This window comes from Coenobita brevimanus, chromosome 24 (genome assembly GCF_032717465.1).
Source record: "Coenobita brevimanus isolate Jiangsu-jjx chromosome 24, ASM3271746v2, whole genome shotgun sequence".
In the NCBI taxonomy this organism is placed as follows: Eukaryota; Metazoa; Arthropoda; class Malacostraca; order Decapoda; family Coenobitidae; genus Coenobita; species Coenobita brevimanus.
In genome coordinates, this window is record NC_136977.1 from 13,534,267 (window position 1) to 13,552,775 (window position 18,509).

The following is an 18,509-nucleotide window of genomic DNA, read 5'->3' on the forward strand; positions in this document are numbered from 1 at the left end:
TAGTTGAAGAAAACCACAACACGGTATATGGACAGGGAGACTGAAAGCAAGAAGATAAAGTGACATGGAGAATGTCTGGAAGTGAAGAGTTTGATAATGTTCAGGGAACTGACGTAAGAAAATTGTACTAATGGAGAAACTCCCCTTCATGCTGCACTTAAAGGATATTTTAATCAGCATGATTATCGCTGGTTTCTTGTATGAAGTATTCTTCAGTCAGGGTATAAAAGAATGACCAACCATAGGCAGCAAGATTAGCAAAAACATGAATGACTCACCAAATATCAGTGCAAGACCAAGTGCTTCATGCCCATCAGCAAAGGTGTCAACCCAATTGTAGAGTGGTACCATGCCCAAGAAATTGACTGCTGATCCCACCCGTGCCATGCTCAGCTGTAGTCCAAACACAGTGTTCAGTTCTTTTCCCTTGAACCAACTCACAACATATGTGTTCTGGGCTACTGCTAGTGACTCACCACCCATTCTGCAATGAAAAAAAGAAAAAAAAAAACTTAGTCATTAACTGCTGTTATATTAAACCTGTTTCCAACTTCAGGCCCTACCCACTTACAGCACCATCCGAAGATTCGGATATCAAGTGAAAAAATTTTAAAAACAGAATGATACATAAGTTATGACTGTCTACAAACATCACTGATTCTATCATTACTGTTCCAAATACTTCTATCTATCTATCCATCTATTGCCAGATGCCTTAATCCCGTAAGGGGTGGCCACAAACAAATCCCCTCCATGTCATCCTGTCCCCTGCCATTTCACTGCCCTGCTCCCAATTCACCCCCCCCCCTCTCTCGTATACCTCTCCACTCCATCCCTCCATCTCATCCTTGGGCTTCCCCTCCCTCTCTCCCCCTCCACTTCACTCACATACACTCTCCTCATCAGTCTCTCACTCTCCATCCTCTCCACATGGTGAACCCACCTCATTGTGTTTCTCCTAATGCTTCCCATCACATCTACATCCACACTACAATGCTCCTTCACATCTTCATTTGTCAGTCTGTCTCTCCATGTGACTCCACAGGCTCTTCTCAAATAAATCATTTCCACTGCTCTCACTCTTGACTTGTGCCCCTCCAACAACATCCAAGCTTCACTTCTATAAATCAAGGTTGGTATCACGAGACTGTCATGTAATAACTTTTTCACTTCCATGCTCACCTCCCTGTTTCTTATCACTGCCTTCAAGGAACCAGCAACCTTTCTTCCTTGCTGTACCCTTTCAAGCACTTCACCCTCCAAACTTCCACCCGTACTCATCACACTACCCAAGTAGTTAAACGTACTCATATTTTCCATTTCCTCATCATCCAACCTCACTGTACATTCACTGACTTCACCTCTCTCGAAGACCATAACTTTACTCTTCCCTACATTCACCTTTAAATTCCATTTCTTACACATTCTCCCAAACTCATCCACCAAGCCTTGCAGCTCCCCTTCATCTTCACACAACAACACAGTATCATCTGCAAACAACAGTACAGAGAGTTTCCAAACACTGCCCTCTCTCATTAGGGTCACTCCAACATCCACTACCCTAACTTATATCTCTTTTATAACCCCATCTATATGCACTCTGAACAACCATGGAGACATGACATATCCCTGTTTCAATCCAACCTTCAAACAGAAAAACTCACTCAGTTCACTATCCACAGGTACTGCAGCCTTAGCACCATCATACATACTCTTCATGGCCTTCAACAACTTCCCATCTACTCCATATATTCTTAATACTTTCCACAATCCTTGTCTATCCACCCTGTCATATGCTTTCTCCAAATCCATGAAGGCTGTATACAACTTCTTTCCCTTCTCTAGACACTTTTCCACTAAAGATCTAAGAATGAATATCTGATCTACACAACCCCTTCCCCTCCTAAAGCCTCCCTGTTCTTCTCCAACTAATTCCTCTGTTATTTCCCTAACTCTGTCAATAAGTGTCCTACCATATACTTTTCCTGGTACACTAAGAAGACAAATGCCCCTATGATTACCACACACTTCTTTTTCCCCTTTCCCTTTGTACAAGGGAATAATTATACCTGACTTCCAATCATCTGGGATTTTACCTTCCTCCCAGGCTAATCTGCACATCTTCCACATCCATTTCACTACTATCTCTCCCCCATGCTTCAGCATTTCACCACACAGTCCATCAATTCCTGGGGCTTTCCCCAATTTGACTTTCTTCAATGCTTCCACAACTTCCATCCTACTGATTCCCTCCTGTCTTCTCACATCCCTCCTTCTCCCACCCATTCCTCAGCCACTTATACTCGCATTACTTTCATTCTCTATGTTCAACAATTCATTAAAGTGTTCTCTCCATTTGCTCATTTTTTCTCCCTTCTCACTCCCCTACTAACTTCATTGCCACCCTGTCTGACTCACTTTACCTCTTTCCAGAACATTTTTTTACATTCCCTCCACATAACACTCAAATTCCTTCCAAATTTCTCATCCACTCTCTTCTTACTCTCTCTTACTAATCTTTTCACCTCTCTCTTCCTTTCTACATATAACTCTCTCTTCCACTTCTCAACTTCTTCCACGCCCCTATTTCTCATCTATTCATTATATGATTTCTTCTTTTGTGCCACAACCTGTTTCACCTCTTCATTCCACCATGCTGTTCCTTGCACCCCCTTTCGTCTTCTCTTCATCCCACACACCATCTCACATGCTGCACATATTTCCTCTGTGAATATCTTGCACACACCTTCCATTTCCCCCAACTTCTCCAATTCATATTTACCCAATCGTTCCTCCACTTCCCTCTTATATTCTGACTTTTTCTCATCTTCTTGTAACCTTTCCACTCTCCTTACATCTACTCTTTCCTCCTGTCCTTCCCTTCTTCTATTTCTCCATTTCATGTGGACCTTGATTCTGACCATCACTTCGTGGTGGTCAGAAAGTCCACTCCCCCAACCTCTGTATGCTCTTGCATGCATTACACATCTTCGCATCCTTTCATCCACACACACATAATCAATCACTGCCTTCCTTTCATTCAGATCACCATCCACCCTTCTCATCACTCGCCATGTATACCTGTGGATCATTTTGTGCCTGAAGAGGGTATTGGCTATCACCAACCCCCTCCCTGCACAAATGTCCACTAACGCACTCCCATTCTCATCTATCTCAGCGGGCACACCCCACTCACCAACTACTCCATCCACCTTCACATTCCCTACTTTACCATTCATATCACCAATCAAAAACACTCTTTCATTCCTTTCAAACTTTTCCATGCACACTTCCACATTTGTCCAGAACTCTTCTCCCACTATGCCTGAACGATCTTGCACTGAAGCATACACGCACACAATCGCCCACATTTGTAGTCCAACTTTCAGTCTTACCCACACAATCCTTGAACCAACTGATCCATACTCTCTTATATTCTCCTTCCATCTGTTACTCACAACAATACACACTCCTTCTTTTGCCCTCTCATTCTCACCTTTCTTCTCAATGCAATTCCAATAACAATTTAATCATCCATCATCTTATCTCTTTATTTCCCAAATAAAAATGGAGTTTAAAGATCCAGAAATACGAAAAGAAGGCACTGAGTTGAAGAGTTGGAAAATTATCAACATTGTGACCAGTGAAATGAGTCAATGAGGGTGTCAACTATCGGAAAGCTTCTTTTATAAAAGAAGCAGGAGATATATATCCTGTGAGTATACATATATAAACAATAAAACCTCACTATAATGGACTAATTGGGGTCCAAGCCATTCCAATGAATGCAAAATTTTGATAAAAGTGACATCCAGACTTGTCTCTGCCGACCCAGACTTTTTCCCATATATCTGACATTAGTCCAAATCGTACCAACGGTTTTTAAACTTTCACTACCACAGCAGCACTGTACTGTATTATATTTTCACTAAAATACTCAAATGGTATAATATATATAACAATACTATACTGTACTGTAAACTGATGAACATGTCTTTTATTTACCTTATTGTGGTGAACACAGCTGAAGTGGTCAGGCAGTCCGGACTGCTTCTGGCGTTATCGGATTATTTCCGATTTACTGTATACGAATTTAGTCCAGTAGCTCCTTGATGAGAAGTGCTTGTAAATGTAATTGCAGTGTTGGAGTGGCTTTGGATATGTGTGTAGTCTATGAACCAAGTGTAATCGGCCCGTGCAAGCCGACTGGGTGCAAGCATACTTTATAGTAAGCGACACTGGTTCAACCACAGCACCCCTTGTGTCCGCCAATGCAGTACGTGGCCGGGTGAACACTCCCAAAGTTTATTACCCTGGCGGGGCGTGAACCCTGGCTCACCCATGTACGAAACGCACACTCTACCACTTTACCACAGAGGCTCCATATATATACATATATATATATATATATATATATATATATATATATATATATATAATACGCTCACGTCCAGTACAGTATTTTTGTCAGACAGTACTACCATACTGAACTAAATCCGTACTGGACAAACAACAGACCTTATGCGAAAAATGAATAATGTCAGACAAGCCTTGGAAAAGTCCCCCCAAATTCAACTTAACTATATTTGGACACTACTAAGATTTTACCAACCTTTAAGGTGAATGGCGATGGGCTTGGGGGGAGGGGAAGAGGGAGGGGTTTTCAAGGCTGTGGGAGGTCCTACTGACCCCCTGGAGGAGGGCTTTCAGGATCCTGAGAGGCCTCTCTGCCTCAACCTCCCTCATAAATCCCTCATAGTCACACACTGGCACATCATCATCTTCGTCACCAGGGGGAAGTGCAATACTGCAATTTGACTGGCACACATCACAAGTCACGAGGAAGGTGTACTGGACTGACGCGGCAGTACTAGGGAAACGTTCCTCTGTGTTGGCCATCTTACCACGCGCGTGTGGGTAGTAGTACTGGACACAGCATGTCAGTACTAGAGAAGAACTCCTCGGATTTGGCCCACTTTGTGTGGCTGATCCGTACTAGCCCAGTAAATTCATACTACAGTAATAAACTATCTAATTTTTCTGCTGACTGTACTGGACAAGAATAGTACTGGAAAAACGCATGCTGGATGCGAGGGCACTATATGTATATATATAAATATAAATATAAATATATATATATACATATCTATCTACCTATCTATCTATAGCCTGACGCCCTAATCCCGCAAAGGGTGGCCACAGACAAAACGCCTCCAAGTCACTCTGTCACCCACCATTTGACTACCCTCCCCCCAACTCACCCCCCCCTCCCTCATATACCTCTCAACTCCATCCCTCCACCTCATCCTTGGACTACCCCTCCCTCTCCCTCCCTCCACCTCACCTACATACACCTTCTTAGTCAGTCTTTCTTTCTCCATTCTCTCCACATGTCCAAACCACCTCAGTGTATTTCTCTTAATCTTCTCAACCACATCCACATCTACCCCACAACGTTCCTTCACTTCTTCATTCGTCAACCTGTCCCTCCACGTCACTCCACATGCTCCTCTCAAGTAACTCATTTCCACTGCTCTCACTCTTGACTTGTTCCCCTCTTGCAAGGTCCACGCCTCACTTCCATATGTCAGGGTAGGGATCACAATAACATCATGCAGTGACTTCTTAACTTCCATACTCACCTCCCTATTTCTCATCACTGCTTTCAGTGTACCAACAACCTTTCTTCCCTGCTGTACCCTTTCACGTACTTCATCCCCCAAAGTTCCATCCTTACTCATCACACTACCCAAGTACTTGAATGCACTCACATTCTCCATATCCTCACCATCCAACCTCACTGCACACTCTGTGACTTCATTCCTCTCAAACACCATAACTTTACTTTTGTTTACATTAACTTTCAGCTTCCTCCTCCTACACTATCTATCTATCTATCTATTGCCAGACGCCTTAATCCCTTATATGGGGTGGCCACAAACAAATCTCCTCCACGTCACCCTGTCCCCCGCCATTTCACTGCCCTGCTCCCAGTACACACTGCATTTTACGCGGCATAAAAGATGGACTGAGAGCTTGTCTGTACATCACCTTAAGAACGTAGATGGAAAATTTGAATTCTTTTACTGGGAAACCCTGAACTAGACCTCGGTAGATCATATATCCCCGCTAGGTGACGGGAAAGCGCTCTCTCTCCCAGCAGGGCAGCTACCCGAGTGAGGCATGAAATCTCGATCCTTTGGTCTCTCGTCAGGCGCTCTACCACTAAACCACCCTATCCCCGTGTAAATGTAAAAGACTAAGCTTGTCTATAATTCTTGTTTTTGAGTTGTCTGGTCAAATAGCCATCCAGTTTAGGCAACCAAGTGCGCAGGAAAATAGTACAGTAGAAGTCCGAATTTTCGGCATCTATGGGACCAGGCAAGTGCCGAAATATCAAAATTGCCGAATTATCGAAAACCCTACCCACTCAGTACCTTATATGTTTCGATGAACACTATCATCATTACTCATATCATTACAAATGTGTTTGGAGAGAGTACTGTATACTGTTTGATACTGTACAATACTGTAATGAATACAGTACTATACATGAATATGAAAAATAAAGAAATTAGTGAACATACTGTATATAAATGTAATGGTACAGTAGGCCTACAAGTTCACATGCACTTACCTAAACTTATAGTAGGTTCCTTATTTACATATGTACAATAGAAGGGGTTGATTGGAGTCTGCTACTGCTGGAAGAAGTCCCCAGCAGTAGAGGGTCCTGCAACAGGCTCTAAGGACTCTTCTCCCTGTTGCTGCGGCAGTAGAGCTTGAGGTTCAGAGACTGCTGTTGGTGATGGAGAGGAGGGAGCAGAGGAGCTTACGTTAAACTCATCCATAATCTGTTTCCTACTCACGCCAGCCTCTAATTTTTTCAACAGCTCAATTTTCCGAGCAACAGTCAACATCTTATGTGTACGCTTCTTGCTAACACCAGTTAACTTTCCACATGTGGAGGCCATTTTCAAAGCACGCAGAAGATGTTTATACTGTTCACAAGACACGGCTGGTCCACTCAGGTGTTACAAAGCTCCTGTCTGATGTTACGGTGCTTACAGCACATTCGAATAGTAATTTCAGAGGTATTTCGGTACGAAGTTCACAAAGCACACAGAAGAATCAAGAGAAGTCGACAGCAGCACGGCAACAACTCGGAAGAATGGCGAAACAGATTCTCTTTCCCATGCTAGACTCACTACATGTTTGTCCTCTCTTTATGCTATAGGAGAAAGAGCTAGCCTCTGAGCTTCATGGCAGTGGTAGACTCGTTCCATCACTTTCACTATCTCACTCACTAAGGCGGGTAAAGGCGGGTAGCTAGCTGGCGAGCCTCATGGAGAATTTCAAGACTGACAAAAAAAATCGGAGAATCTGCCGAACGATCGGAGATTTTCGTAAATGGGACTATTTCTCAAAACTGCAGAAATGTCAGATTTGCCGGGGAATTGGATGCCGAAATATTGGACTTTTACTGTATAGAGCTTTGGTTCCTGGATGGCTGCCACTTTTGCGCCTCTCCACCCTAAGTTTAGAGTCACGGAATTAACGAAGGGTGTAAAGGCGAAAAAATAATAATAATTGCACCGATAGAAGACTGTATCCAACTTTGGTATACAAGTACGCGAGAAAATAGTGTAGAGGTGTGGTTCCTGGATGGAAGCCACATTTGCGTCTCTCCACCCATGGTTCCGAGTCATGTAATTAACGAAGGGTGGAAAGGTAAATAAAAAAATATAATAATAATAATAATAATAGCACTACGAAGACTGGCTTTATTTGTAATTCATATTAAACTATTTACACTTCACTCTCACAACATTAACCGTTTTGGGGTTTAAATATTTTCAAATTTAACCTAGACTCCTCCTACACACTGTCCCAAATTCATTCACCAAACCTTGCAGCTCCCATTCATCTTCACTCAACAATACTGTATCATCAGCAAACAGCAACACCGGAAGCCTCCAAATCTCACCCTCATTCATTAGGGCCAGCCCCACATCCACTGCCCTACCTATTATATATACAGTAATCACTCTAATATCCGGACGCCCAATATCCGAACATCCCCACTAACCGAACCTTATCGTCCTGGGATCAAACATTCCCAAAATGGTCCGAAATTTAAAAAAAATTGGAAAAAAAATCGATTTTTTGCCGTCCGTAATTTGAACTTGCCGCGTGCACCGCGTGAGAGCATTGTTTTGGTTCGTCATTCCTCCGACGTCCGATAGAGCGCCGCTGCATCCTCCCCACTTCCCGCCTGTCTCTCACCGCGACAAGACCTACGCTCTTCGCCATGGCTGCCCACGTGCTCGCTTTTGTGGTGGTGCCGTACTTGCTGCAAGGCCTCCTGCTGCTCTCTGCCCTACTCTTAGTGTGTGTGATGATGGCCCCGCCTCCTGAGAAAAGGAAGAGAGTGGTGTTGACTCTGGAGAAGAAACGGGAGATATTGGAGAAGGTTGATGCGGGTTGGTCTTCCTCTCGCATTCTCCGCGAGTTCAACCTGGCCCGGTCGACTTTGTTCGATATCAAGCGTTCTCGAGACAAGCTCATGCAGTACACGGCTGACTTCTCGTCGAGAAGCAAACGCAACGTGGAGAGGAAGGTTATGTTTACCCCCAAGTATGCAGAGATCGACCGCTCCACGTTGATTTGGTATCGACAGCAACGTGCAGCTGGTGTGATGGTACGTGGAACGGAGCTGAAGGCTGCTGCTGAGAAGTTTGCAAGGCTTCACGACGCCCTAGACTTCAAGGCATCCGAGGGTTGGCTCTTCGCGTTCAAGTTGCGACATGGCCTTACTAACCGTAAAGCACATGGCGAAGCATTGGACGCTAACGAGGATGGAGTTGACGAGTTTCGGCACAAGGTGAAAGGCTTGATCGACAGGGAGGGCCTCACTCTCAGTCAAGTCTATAACGCTGACGAAACTGGCCTATTCTATCGCTCGGTGCCAACGAACACTCTCGCCGATGAGACGGAGAAGCGTGTACCTGGCCGCAAGCTTTCTAAGGAACGGATATCTGCTTTGTGTTGTGCCAATGCTAACGGCATGCACCGGCTTAAGCCCGTTATTGTTGGCCGTGCAAAGCAGCCTCGGTGCCTTCGTGGGGTGATGGATGTCCTTCCTGTCCTATGGTACCATTCTTTGAAAGCATGGTTCACAGCTATGATTTTCAAAGACTGGTTTCACCATCACTTCGTCAAGGAGGTCATACATTACCAGACGAAGACACTGGGAATTCCTCGCGACCAGGTAAAGGCTCTCCTTCTCCTCGACAATGCACCTGCCCACCCGTGCGACAAGGACTTGGTTGCTGAGAATGGCCGTATTAGGTGCATGTTTCTGCCACCTAATACGACTGCTCTCATTCAACCAATGGACCAAGGAGTGATCGTGGCAACAAAGCGCCTGTACCGTCGGAAGTTCCTGGACGAGGTGATGGTGGTTCTCGAGGACGAGGACGAGCGCAGGGAAGGACGTGAGACTCGAGGCAAGCGGACTTTGGAAAACCTTCGCCGCTACAACATCAAGTCTGCGCTGTACAACTGGGCTAGTGCATGGAAGGAAGTCCCTGTGAAAACTCTTGAAAATGGTTGGTCTCGTCTGCTTCTCGGAACAGATGTGGAGTACGATTTCCTAGGGTTTGACGTGGATGACTTCCATGCACGGCTACGTACGCACGGCGACAATGTTGATGTGGACGATGTTCGTGAGTGGTTGGACGACGACGAGGGCGATCCTGGGTATCAGACGTTGTCTGATATCGAGATCGCGTCTTCGGTTGCTGGTGTCAGTCCCGAACTTGAAGATTCCGACGACGAAGGCGATGATGATGCAGACTCCGCCCAGCAGGACACTACTTCAGCCATCCCCAAGCTGAGCGCACTCCGGGAACATCTAGAGTTCGTCCTAGACTACCTGGAACACCTGGACTGCGACAGGGAGATGGGGCCCTTGGGACTCGTGGAGGAAGTGCGTGCTTTCCGGCAGCGCATCATCAATCGCCAGAATCGTCGGTCCTTGCGTCAGTCAACGATTGACAGTTTTTTCAGGCCCGTGACCCCCGCTGTGCCAAGCCCTGGTTCCACTCCGTTGCCTCCCCAAGACAGGCCCTCATGCTCCGAGCCACAGCCCAGCACATCAGCTACAGTGGAGTCACCGCTCGACGTGAGTTTGCGGCTTTCCTCAGAGTCTTCTGTAGTCGGTACGCCATCACCACTACCCACCGATGCACCCCTTGGACGCCTGCCAGTGATACTCTCGGGCTCTGACAGTGAATAAACAGCAAGAACTTCTCCACTAGACCACACGGGAATTTTGAGTGTTGTGCAGTGAAAAAAACGGTGTGTTGTGTTAAGGTTTTCAAGTTGGGAGAAAAGACTAAGTAGAAAAGAAATTTAACGTAACTAACCTTCTTTGTTTTGACTTTGGAAACTTAAAAAAACTTGGGAAAAGTTAATGTGCAACACTTAAATTTAATGGAACATTATTTGGACTAAAGTGAACACTGTGAAAAGAACGGACTTCTATGTGTTATTGACTAAGTTCAGTGCAAGACTTCAGGAAGAGTGTAGTGCAACTGCTTCAGGAAATCGTTCTTACTGTCAGAGTCCGAGGGGAGGCGGTTATTCATCGAGGTGGCCAGGGACTTGCTGTAAGTAGCCAAAATGTTTCATGTTGTACTATTTCCCATACTATATTTACCACAATGTTTCATATTGTATTTTTTCCCATACTATACTTACCAGAAAGTGTCATACTGTACTTCTTTCCATACTAAACTTACCTCATGCATGTGCAGTAGGAATGTGTTTTTCAGAGTTCGGTTAGGTTCGATTAGGTTAGGTTCGGTTAGAGTCCATAAGTACCAGAATGTTTATTAATGTATGAACATACTTCTAAACCCACATTTTATGTGTCTATTGCATTTATTTCAGTCATTTATGTGCCTTATTGGTGTGATTTGGGTGTTAAATAGGTGCTATGCATGTCCGGAGGGAGTTGTATAGGTGTTTCTCTGTGTTAGGGTCCGTAAGTACAAGTCCATAAGCTGGGGCCCAATTTCCGGACAAAACCAATATCCGAACCTACCGATGGCTCTATTGATCAGGATATTGGAGGGGTTACTGTATATATATATATAAATATATATATATATATATATATATAAATATATATATATATATATATAATATATTCAGTAATCACTCCAATATCCGGAGTAATAGAGCCATCGGTAGGTTCGGTTATTGGTTTCGTCCGGATATTGGGCCCCAGCTTATGGACTTGTACTTATGGACCCTAACTCAGAGAAACACCTATACAACTCCCTCTGGACATGCATAGCACTTATTTAACACCCAAATCACATCAAAAAGGCACATAAATGACTGAAATAAATACAAAAGAAACATAAAATGAGGGTTTAGAAGTATGTTCATACATTAACAAACATTCTGGTACTTATGGACCCTAACCTAGCCTAACTCTGAAAAACACATTCCTACTGCACATGCATGAGGTAAGTACAGTATGGAAAAAAATACAGTATGAAACATTCTGGTAAGTACAGTATGGAAAAAAGTACAGTATGAAACATTCTGGCTACTTACAGCAAGTCCCTGGCCACCTCGATGAATAACCGCCTCCTCTCGGACTCTGACAGTAAGAACGATTTCCTGAAGCACTTGCAGTACACTCTTCCTGAAGTCTTGCACTGAACTTAGTCAATAACACACACAAGTCCATTCTCTTCACAGTGTTCACTTTGGTCCAAATAATGTTCCAGTATCATTTAGTGTTGCACATTAACTTTTCCCAAGTTTTTTTTATTTTCCAAAGCCAAAACAAAGAAGGTTAGTTACGTTAAATTTTGTTTCCACTGAGTCTTTTCTCTCATTTCAAAAACCTTAACACAACACACCATTTTTTTCACTGCACAACACTCAAAATTCCCGTGTGGTCTAGTGGAGAAGTTCTTGCTGTTTATTCACTGTCAGAGTCCGAGAGTATCACTGGCAGGCGACCAAGGGGTGCATCGCTGGGTCGTGGTGATGGCGTACCGACTGCAGAAGACTCTGAGGAAAGCCGCAAACTCACGTCGAGCGGTGACTCCACTGTAGCTGATGTGCTGGGCTGTGGCTCGGAGCATGAGGGCCTGTCTTGGGGAGGCAACGGAGTGGAGCCAGGGCTTGGCACAGCGGAGGTCACGGGCCTGAAAAAACTGTCAGTCGTTGACTGACGCAAGGACTGACGATTCTGGCGACTGATGATGCGCTGCCTGAAAGCACGCACTTCCTCCACGAGTCCCAAGGGCCCCATCTCCCTGTCGCAGTCCAGGTGTTCCAGGTAGTCTAGGACGAACTCTAGATGTTCCCAGAGTGCGCTCAGCTTGGGGATGGCTGGAGCAGTGTCCTGCTGAGAGGAGTCCGCATCATCGTCGCCTTCGTCGTCGGAATCTTCAAGTTCGGGACTGACACCAGCAACCGAAGACGCGATCTCGATATCAGACAACGTCTGATACCCAGGATCGCCCTCGTCGTCGTCCAACCACTCACGTACATTGTCCACATCAACAACGTCGCCGTGCGTACGTAGTCGTGCATGGAAGTCATCCACGTCAAAGCCCAGAAAATCGTACTCCACATCTGTTCCGAGAAGCAGACGAGACCAACCATTTTCAAGAGTTTTCACAGGGACTTCCTTCCATGCACTAGCCCAGTTGTACAGTGCAGACTTGATGTTGTAGCGGCGAAGGTTTTCCAAAGTCCGCTTGCCTCGAGTGTCACATCCTTCCTTGCGCTCGTCCTCGTCCTCGAGAACAACCATCACCTCGTCCAGGAACTTCCTTCAGTACAGCCTCTTCGTTGCCACGATCACTCCTTGGTCCATGGGTTGAATGAGAGCAGTCGTATTAGGTGGCAGAAACATGCACCTAATACGGCCTTTCTCAGCAACCAAGTCCTTGTCGCACGGGTAAGCAGGTGCATTGTCGAGCAGAAGAACCTTTACCTGGTCGCGAGGGATTCCCAGTGTCTTCGTCTGGTACTGGATGACCTCCTTGACGAAGTGACGGTGAAACCAGTCTTTGAAAATCACAGCTGTGAACCATGCTTGCAAAGAATGGTACCATACGACAGGAAGGACATCCATCACCCCACGAAGGCACCGAGGCTGCTTTGCACGGCCAACGACAACGGGCTTAAGCCGGTGCATGCCGTTAGCACTGGCACAACACAAAGCAAATATCCGTTCCTTAGAAAGCTTGCGGCCAGGTACATGCTTCTCCGTCTCCTCGGCTAGAGTGTTCGTTGGCAGCGAGCGATAGAATAGGCCAGTTTCATCTGCGTTATAGACTTGACCGAGAGTGAGGCCCTCCCTGTCGATCAAGCCTTTCACCTTGTGCCGAAACTCGTCAACTCCATCCTCGTTAGCGTCCAATGCTTCGCCATGTGCTTTACGGTTAGTAAGGCCATGTCGCAACTTGAACGCGGAGCCAACCCTCGGATGCCTTGAAGTCTAGGGCGTCGTGAAGCCTTGCAAACTTCTCAGCAGCAGCCTTCAGCTCCGTTCCACGTACCATCACACCAGCTGCACGTTGCTGTCGGTACCAAATCAACGTGGATCGGTCGATTTCTGCAAACTTGGGGTAAACATCAACCTTCCTTTCCACGTTGCGTTTGCTTCTCGACGAGAAGTCAGCCGTGTACTGCATGAGTTTGTCTCAGGAACGTTTGATATCGAACAAAGTCAACCGGGCCAGGTTATACTCGCGGAGAATGCGGGAAGAAGACCAACCCGCATCAACTTTCTCCAATATCTCCCTCTTCTTTTCCAGAGTCAACACCACTCTCTTCCGTTTCTCAGGTGGCGGGGCCATCATCACACACACTAAGAGGAGGGCCGAGAGCAGCAGGAGGCCTTGCAGCAAGTACGGCACCACCACAAATACGAGCACATGGGCAGCCATTACGAAGAGCATAGGTCCAGTCGCGGTGAGAGACAGGTGGGAAGTGGGGAGGATGCAGCGGCGCTCTATCGGACGTCGGAGGAATGACGAACCAAAACAATGCTCTCCCGTGGCGTGCGCAGCATGTTCAAATTACGGACGGCAAAAAATTGATTTTTTTTTTTAATTTTTTTGGGTTTTCGGACCATTTTGGGAATGTTGGATCCCAGGACGACAAGGTCCGGGTAGTGGGGATGTTCGGTTATTGGGCGTCTGGATATTAGAGTGATTACTGTATATACATACAGTAATCCTTCATTATATGATGGGGATCCGTTCCTTAAAACCCCATCGTATAGCGATCTGTCATATAGCAAGTCCATTATGACATGGAGTCAATAGGTACGTTCCCAGACCTGCCTAAACTCTCACATACACACACCTTAGCACTCACATACATGAAATATCCATATGTTTATCCCCTTACCCGAGGGGATGGCTGGGCCGCGCCGTGCCCCTCCCGTGGGGATAATAGCGCTCTAAATACACGATGAATTAGCTACTTCCAGGTCAATGGAAGTACACTCAATCCTCGTAAACCGTGTTTATAAACCACGGATTCGAAAACCGCGGCAAAGTGGTTGTCAGACTGCCGGCACCCTTAAATCGCTGTTAAGTCATGAAAATCGCGGATCTAGGCACCGAAGTGGGCCTTTTCCAAGCACAATCGTAAACCGCGGCATCGAATTTGATAACCGCGACCCAACAACCAATCACCACCCATCCTTGGTGGCAAGTGTGCATACTAATGCCGCCATGTTGTTGTTGTTCTGCCCACCAACCCACACAGTACAGAGCATCGCCGTGCGGTACGAGAGCTACCTGCCTTTTTTTGTGCACTTCCCCCCACCTCCTACCTTCCATGGACCCTCCCGAACCCCTGAAGATGCACTCTAAGCACTAGGGCATCAAGAAGCAGCCACCGTTGTCGTACAGTCAATGTTTGGAGCTCATTTGTTGTGTTGAGAAGGAAGAGAAGTTTGCAAGCCTGGCGAAAGAATTTGGGAGGAACGAGTCGACCATAAGGACGATCTACAAAACCAGGAAGAAACTGAGGAAGTGCGTCAAAGCATTAGTCATCTCTGAGGCAGACTTTGAGGGCTTCCTGAGGGAGGCTGAGGAGCTGGAGAAGGGAGAACAGCATGAGGGAGCACCCCCACCTCATGCTGGGAGGTTCTAAGTTCTTCCCAACACCACTCCACTTCATTCACTTAAGCAATATCGTCATGAGATTAAGGTGAGATCCCTTAACATTGCTTATTTCTATTAAATACATGCACTGAATATTCCTAAATTTGTATGTTTGTGTTTGATGGTGCCTAGATAGGTGTAGGTAGGGTGCTTTGGGGGGTGGTTGGCCAAAGTCCAGACCCTAATTAATTTTTCACATGAGTTATTATTTATAAACTGCGGATTTTGTAAACCTCGGCAGCGGTCCAGACCCAAATTCCCGCGGTTTACGAGGATTGAGTGTATCACTTATCCTTTTCCCTTTTTTATATATATATTTTTTAGTATGAGAACAGGTCATAAGGGATATTTCAATGGGTAACGAACATGGAAAATTAGTGACGAAGTGCACGTGGGGTGTTGGCAAGTGATGAATTAGCTACTTCATGACCAATGGCAGTATGAATTAGCCTTTTCCCTTTTCTATATATATTTTTTAGCATGAAAATAGGGCATAGGGCACATTTCAATGGAAAAAGTGAATGGAAAAAACCGGCCGGGAGTTGCGTTGCGCAGCCTGGCTGTAGCTATGCAGGAGAGGGGGTGAGAGAGGGGAGGTGGGGAGGTGAGGCAAACACAGAAAAATAGCTAAACTGGTAACACTGGATGAGAGTACTAGCGGTATTAGCAGCGCTGCTTATAGCTACACACTGGCAGTACTAATAGATGATACAAGACCGCACTCGAAAGTCCACGCGATTTTAAAAATCCCTGAATCACAGAAGTGACTCCCCACTGTATGGTACATACGTAACAAGCGTCACGAAAGTGACGGCCCGCGGGTTAGGGGTTAAACATTTAAAGTATCACATTAATAGTGAATAAAGAGGAAAAAAACATGAAAACTACAGTATACACTAGTTCTTACCTTTACTGAAGCAAGTAGGGTTGTTGATGTCGTTCCTAAACAATTCACCGTGAAGTCGACAATTCGCCATCAAAATAGGGACGATTCCCTATCAAGACAATTACCCATCATTCGATAAATATACTCATTATTAATTGATACTTTAATAACTAATTTTCAGGGGCATCTATCAAAGTCTATGTTCATTCAATAGCGCAGGCTTTAGATGTCATTTATAAGTTGCACTTTTAGACAATAATTGTTTCTAACTCGCTGTAGTCGACTTTGAATTATGTTCTAGCGTCACCCATAGCTGTTTTCATTAATTTCCATTGGTACTACAACATCCTGGGTATATTTTAAAATGACTTTGAGGTACAAGTATAGTATTAAAAAACTAGTGTACTTGCTAAATAAACTGGTATGTAAATAAACGACAGGGAATATTCCTGACGGCGAAAAGTCCTGATGGCGAATTGTCTTGTTATTGTTGTGATGGCGAACTGACTTGATGGCGAAATGTCCCGAAACCTTTATATAGACGTAATATGAAGATTATTCGTATAATTCCAAAGTATGTTGATCGTTCACTTAAGGTTATTAGGAATGTATATAAATGCCAATGTCTCATATGTAGCCTTATGTTAGGATGAAGGAACGATCGTAAATCGCCTGATTCGCGTTTCAGTATATTTATATTTTTTCAGTTAATACCCATTACTTGATGCCATATTTTAAATTTATTATAAAAACAATAAATCACCATCACCTTTATAACATATAATTCAAAGACTAGTGTACTTGCTAAATAAACTTGTATGTAAATAAATGACAGGGAATTGTTCTGACAGCGAATTGACTTGATGGCGAATTGTCCCAACTCCGAGGTTAAGGGACAATAAGGGCCTCACAGCCTTCACTCATCGCTGTCAGAACTGGCTGGCTGGGCAGGGCTGGCTGGTGAGGCTGGACCGGTGGACGAGTGCGTGTTGTCCAACGCCGACGGTGGGGAAGTTTGCGTTGCGTTTGCGCGTTCGTTGTTCACTGAGCTGCGGATGATCCATTGTTGTAGCAAATCGTTCCCATCGTATAGTGAGCATAGGGTAATAAAATGTCGTCGACATCATATAAGCGAAATATCATATAAAGAGGCATCGTATAACGAGGGGTTATATAAAGAGGCATCGTATAACGAGGGGTTACTGTGTATATATATATATATATATATATATATATAAACACCGCAAAAAACCTTGATACTCTCTAAAATTTAGCTTGAAAACTTCAACATAACATAACTCTGATAGGCGAAAACATCACTTTAAAGTGACGTTTTCACCTATCATAGTTAATATTTTTTATTTTTCTACATCACTCAAATACTTTACAGGCATCTTGGAATGTGTCAGGTGAAAAAATAACGCTAGTAAAACATAGGGAAGAAACTGAGAATTTATCTAGAAGGAGCATCAACAACATACACCCTAACCTAACGAGAGCTCGGCGGGCACTGGCACATTTCATGCATCAGTGAGTCTGGGAGTGTCCAGGGTGTTGTCAGATGTACATTAACAGCCACATTAACTCGGGAGATGGTTGGAGTTAAGCCTACCTTAAATGTTTTTTTCATAGGTCTCCGAGGAGTGATGGGATCAAGGTTTTTTGAGGAGGGTCTGTGTGTGTGTGTGTGTGTATATATATATATATATATATATATATGTATATATACACACCCACCGCTAATTGACTTAGGACCAACACACAGAATTGGTATGGCAGAGTTGCCTGTCTTTGCTTTGTGTTTCCACCTCTACCAAGTGAATTTTTTGGGCAAGAAGTAACTGGCAGCTCCTCTGGTGTTGGGAGGAGGTGGTGAAACACTCAGGACGTCAGTGCTTGCCCAGAAGCGAGAGTGGGAGTACATGTTCCCATCGCTCCGAGCTTGCACCTCCCTCTTTTTTCATATGCATTACTGTTTGCCCTGTTATTTTCCTAGTGTCGATTTGTCATGCCTGGAAAGTACTGCTCAAGGGATGAGAGGGTCCATATCATTGCATGGAGGCAGGATAACGTCCCTATCAACACGATTTGTGAATATACTGGACGTACAAAGTCGACTGTCATGAAGATTCTTGCTGCAGCGTGCGGCCTGCCACTTGATGTCATACCAGGACACGAGCATGACGGTGGAAAGAAGAGGATGACTTCCAGAGGTATGGACACGCTTCTGAAGAGAGAAGTAATCAAGACTCCTTGACTGACAGCAACTGAATTGTAGAGAATGCATCCCCAGCTGTTACAAGACGTCTCAATTTGATCTATCCAACACCGCTTGCAGAAGGAGCTGGGTTGGCCAAGCTGCACCGCAGCCAAGAAACCGCTTCTCATTGACTGCATGAAGAAGC

General features: G+C 45.0%; 1 protein-coding gene across 2 annotated transcripts in view; it reads right to left on the reverse strand.

Moving 5' to 3' along the window:
• LOC145393490 (lysosomal dipeptide transporter MFSD1-like) overlaps positions 1 to 18,509 on the reverse strand; it is a 306,345-nt gene that overhangs the window by 144,207 nt on the left and 143,629 nt on the right. For both annotated transcript variants that reach the window (XM_080267611.1, XM_080267610.1), the window contains exon 5: positions 279 to 484. In XM_080267611.1, the coding sequence (XP_080123737.1) occupies positions 279 to 484 (206 nt within the window). The remainder of the gene's footprint in view (positions 1 to 278; positions 485 to 18,509) is intronic.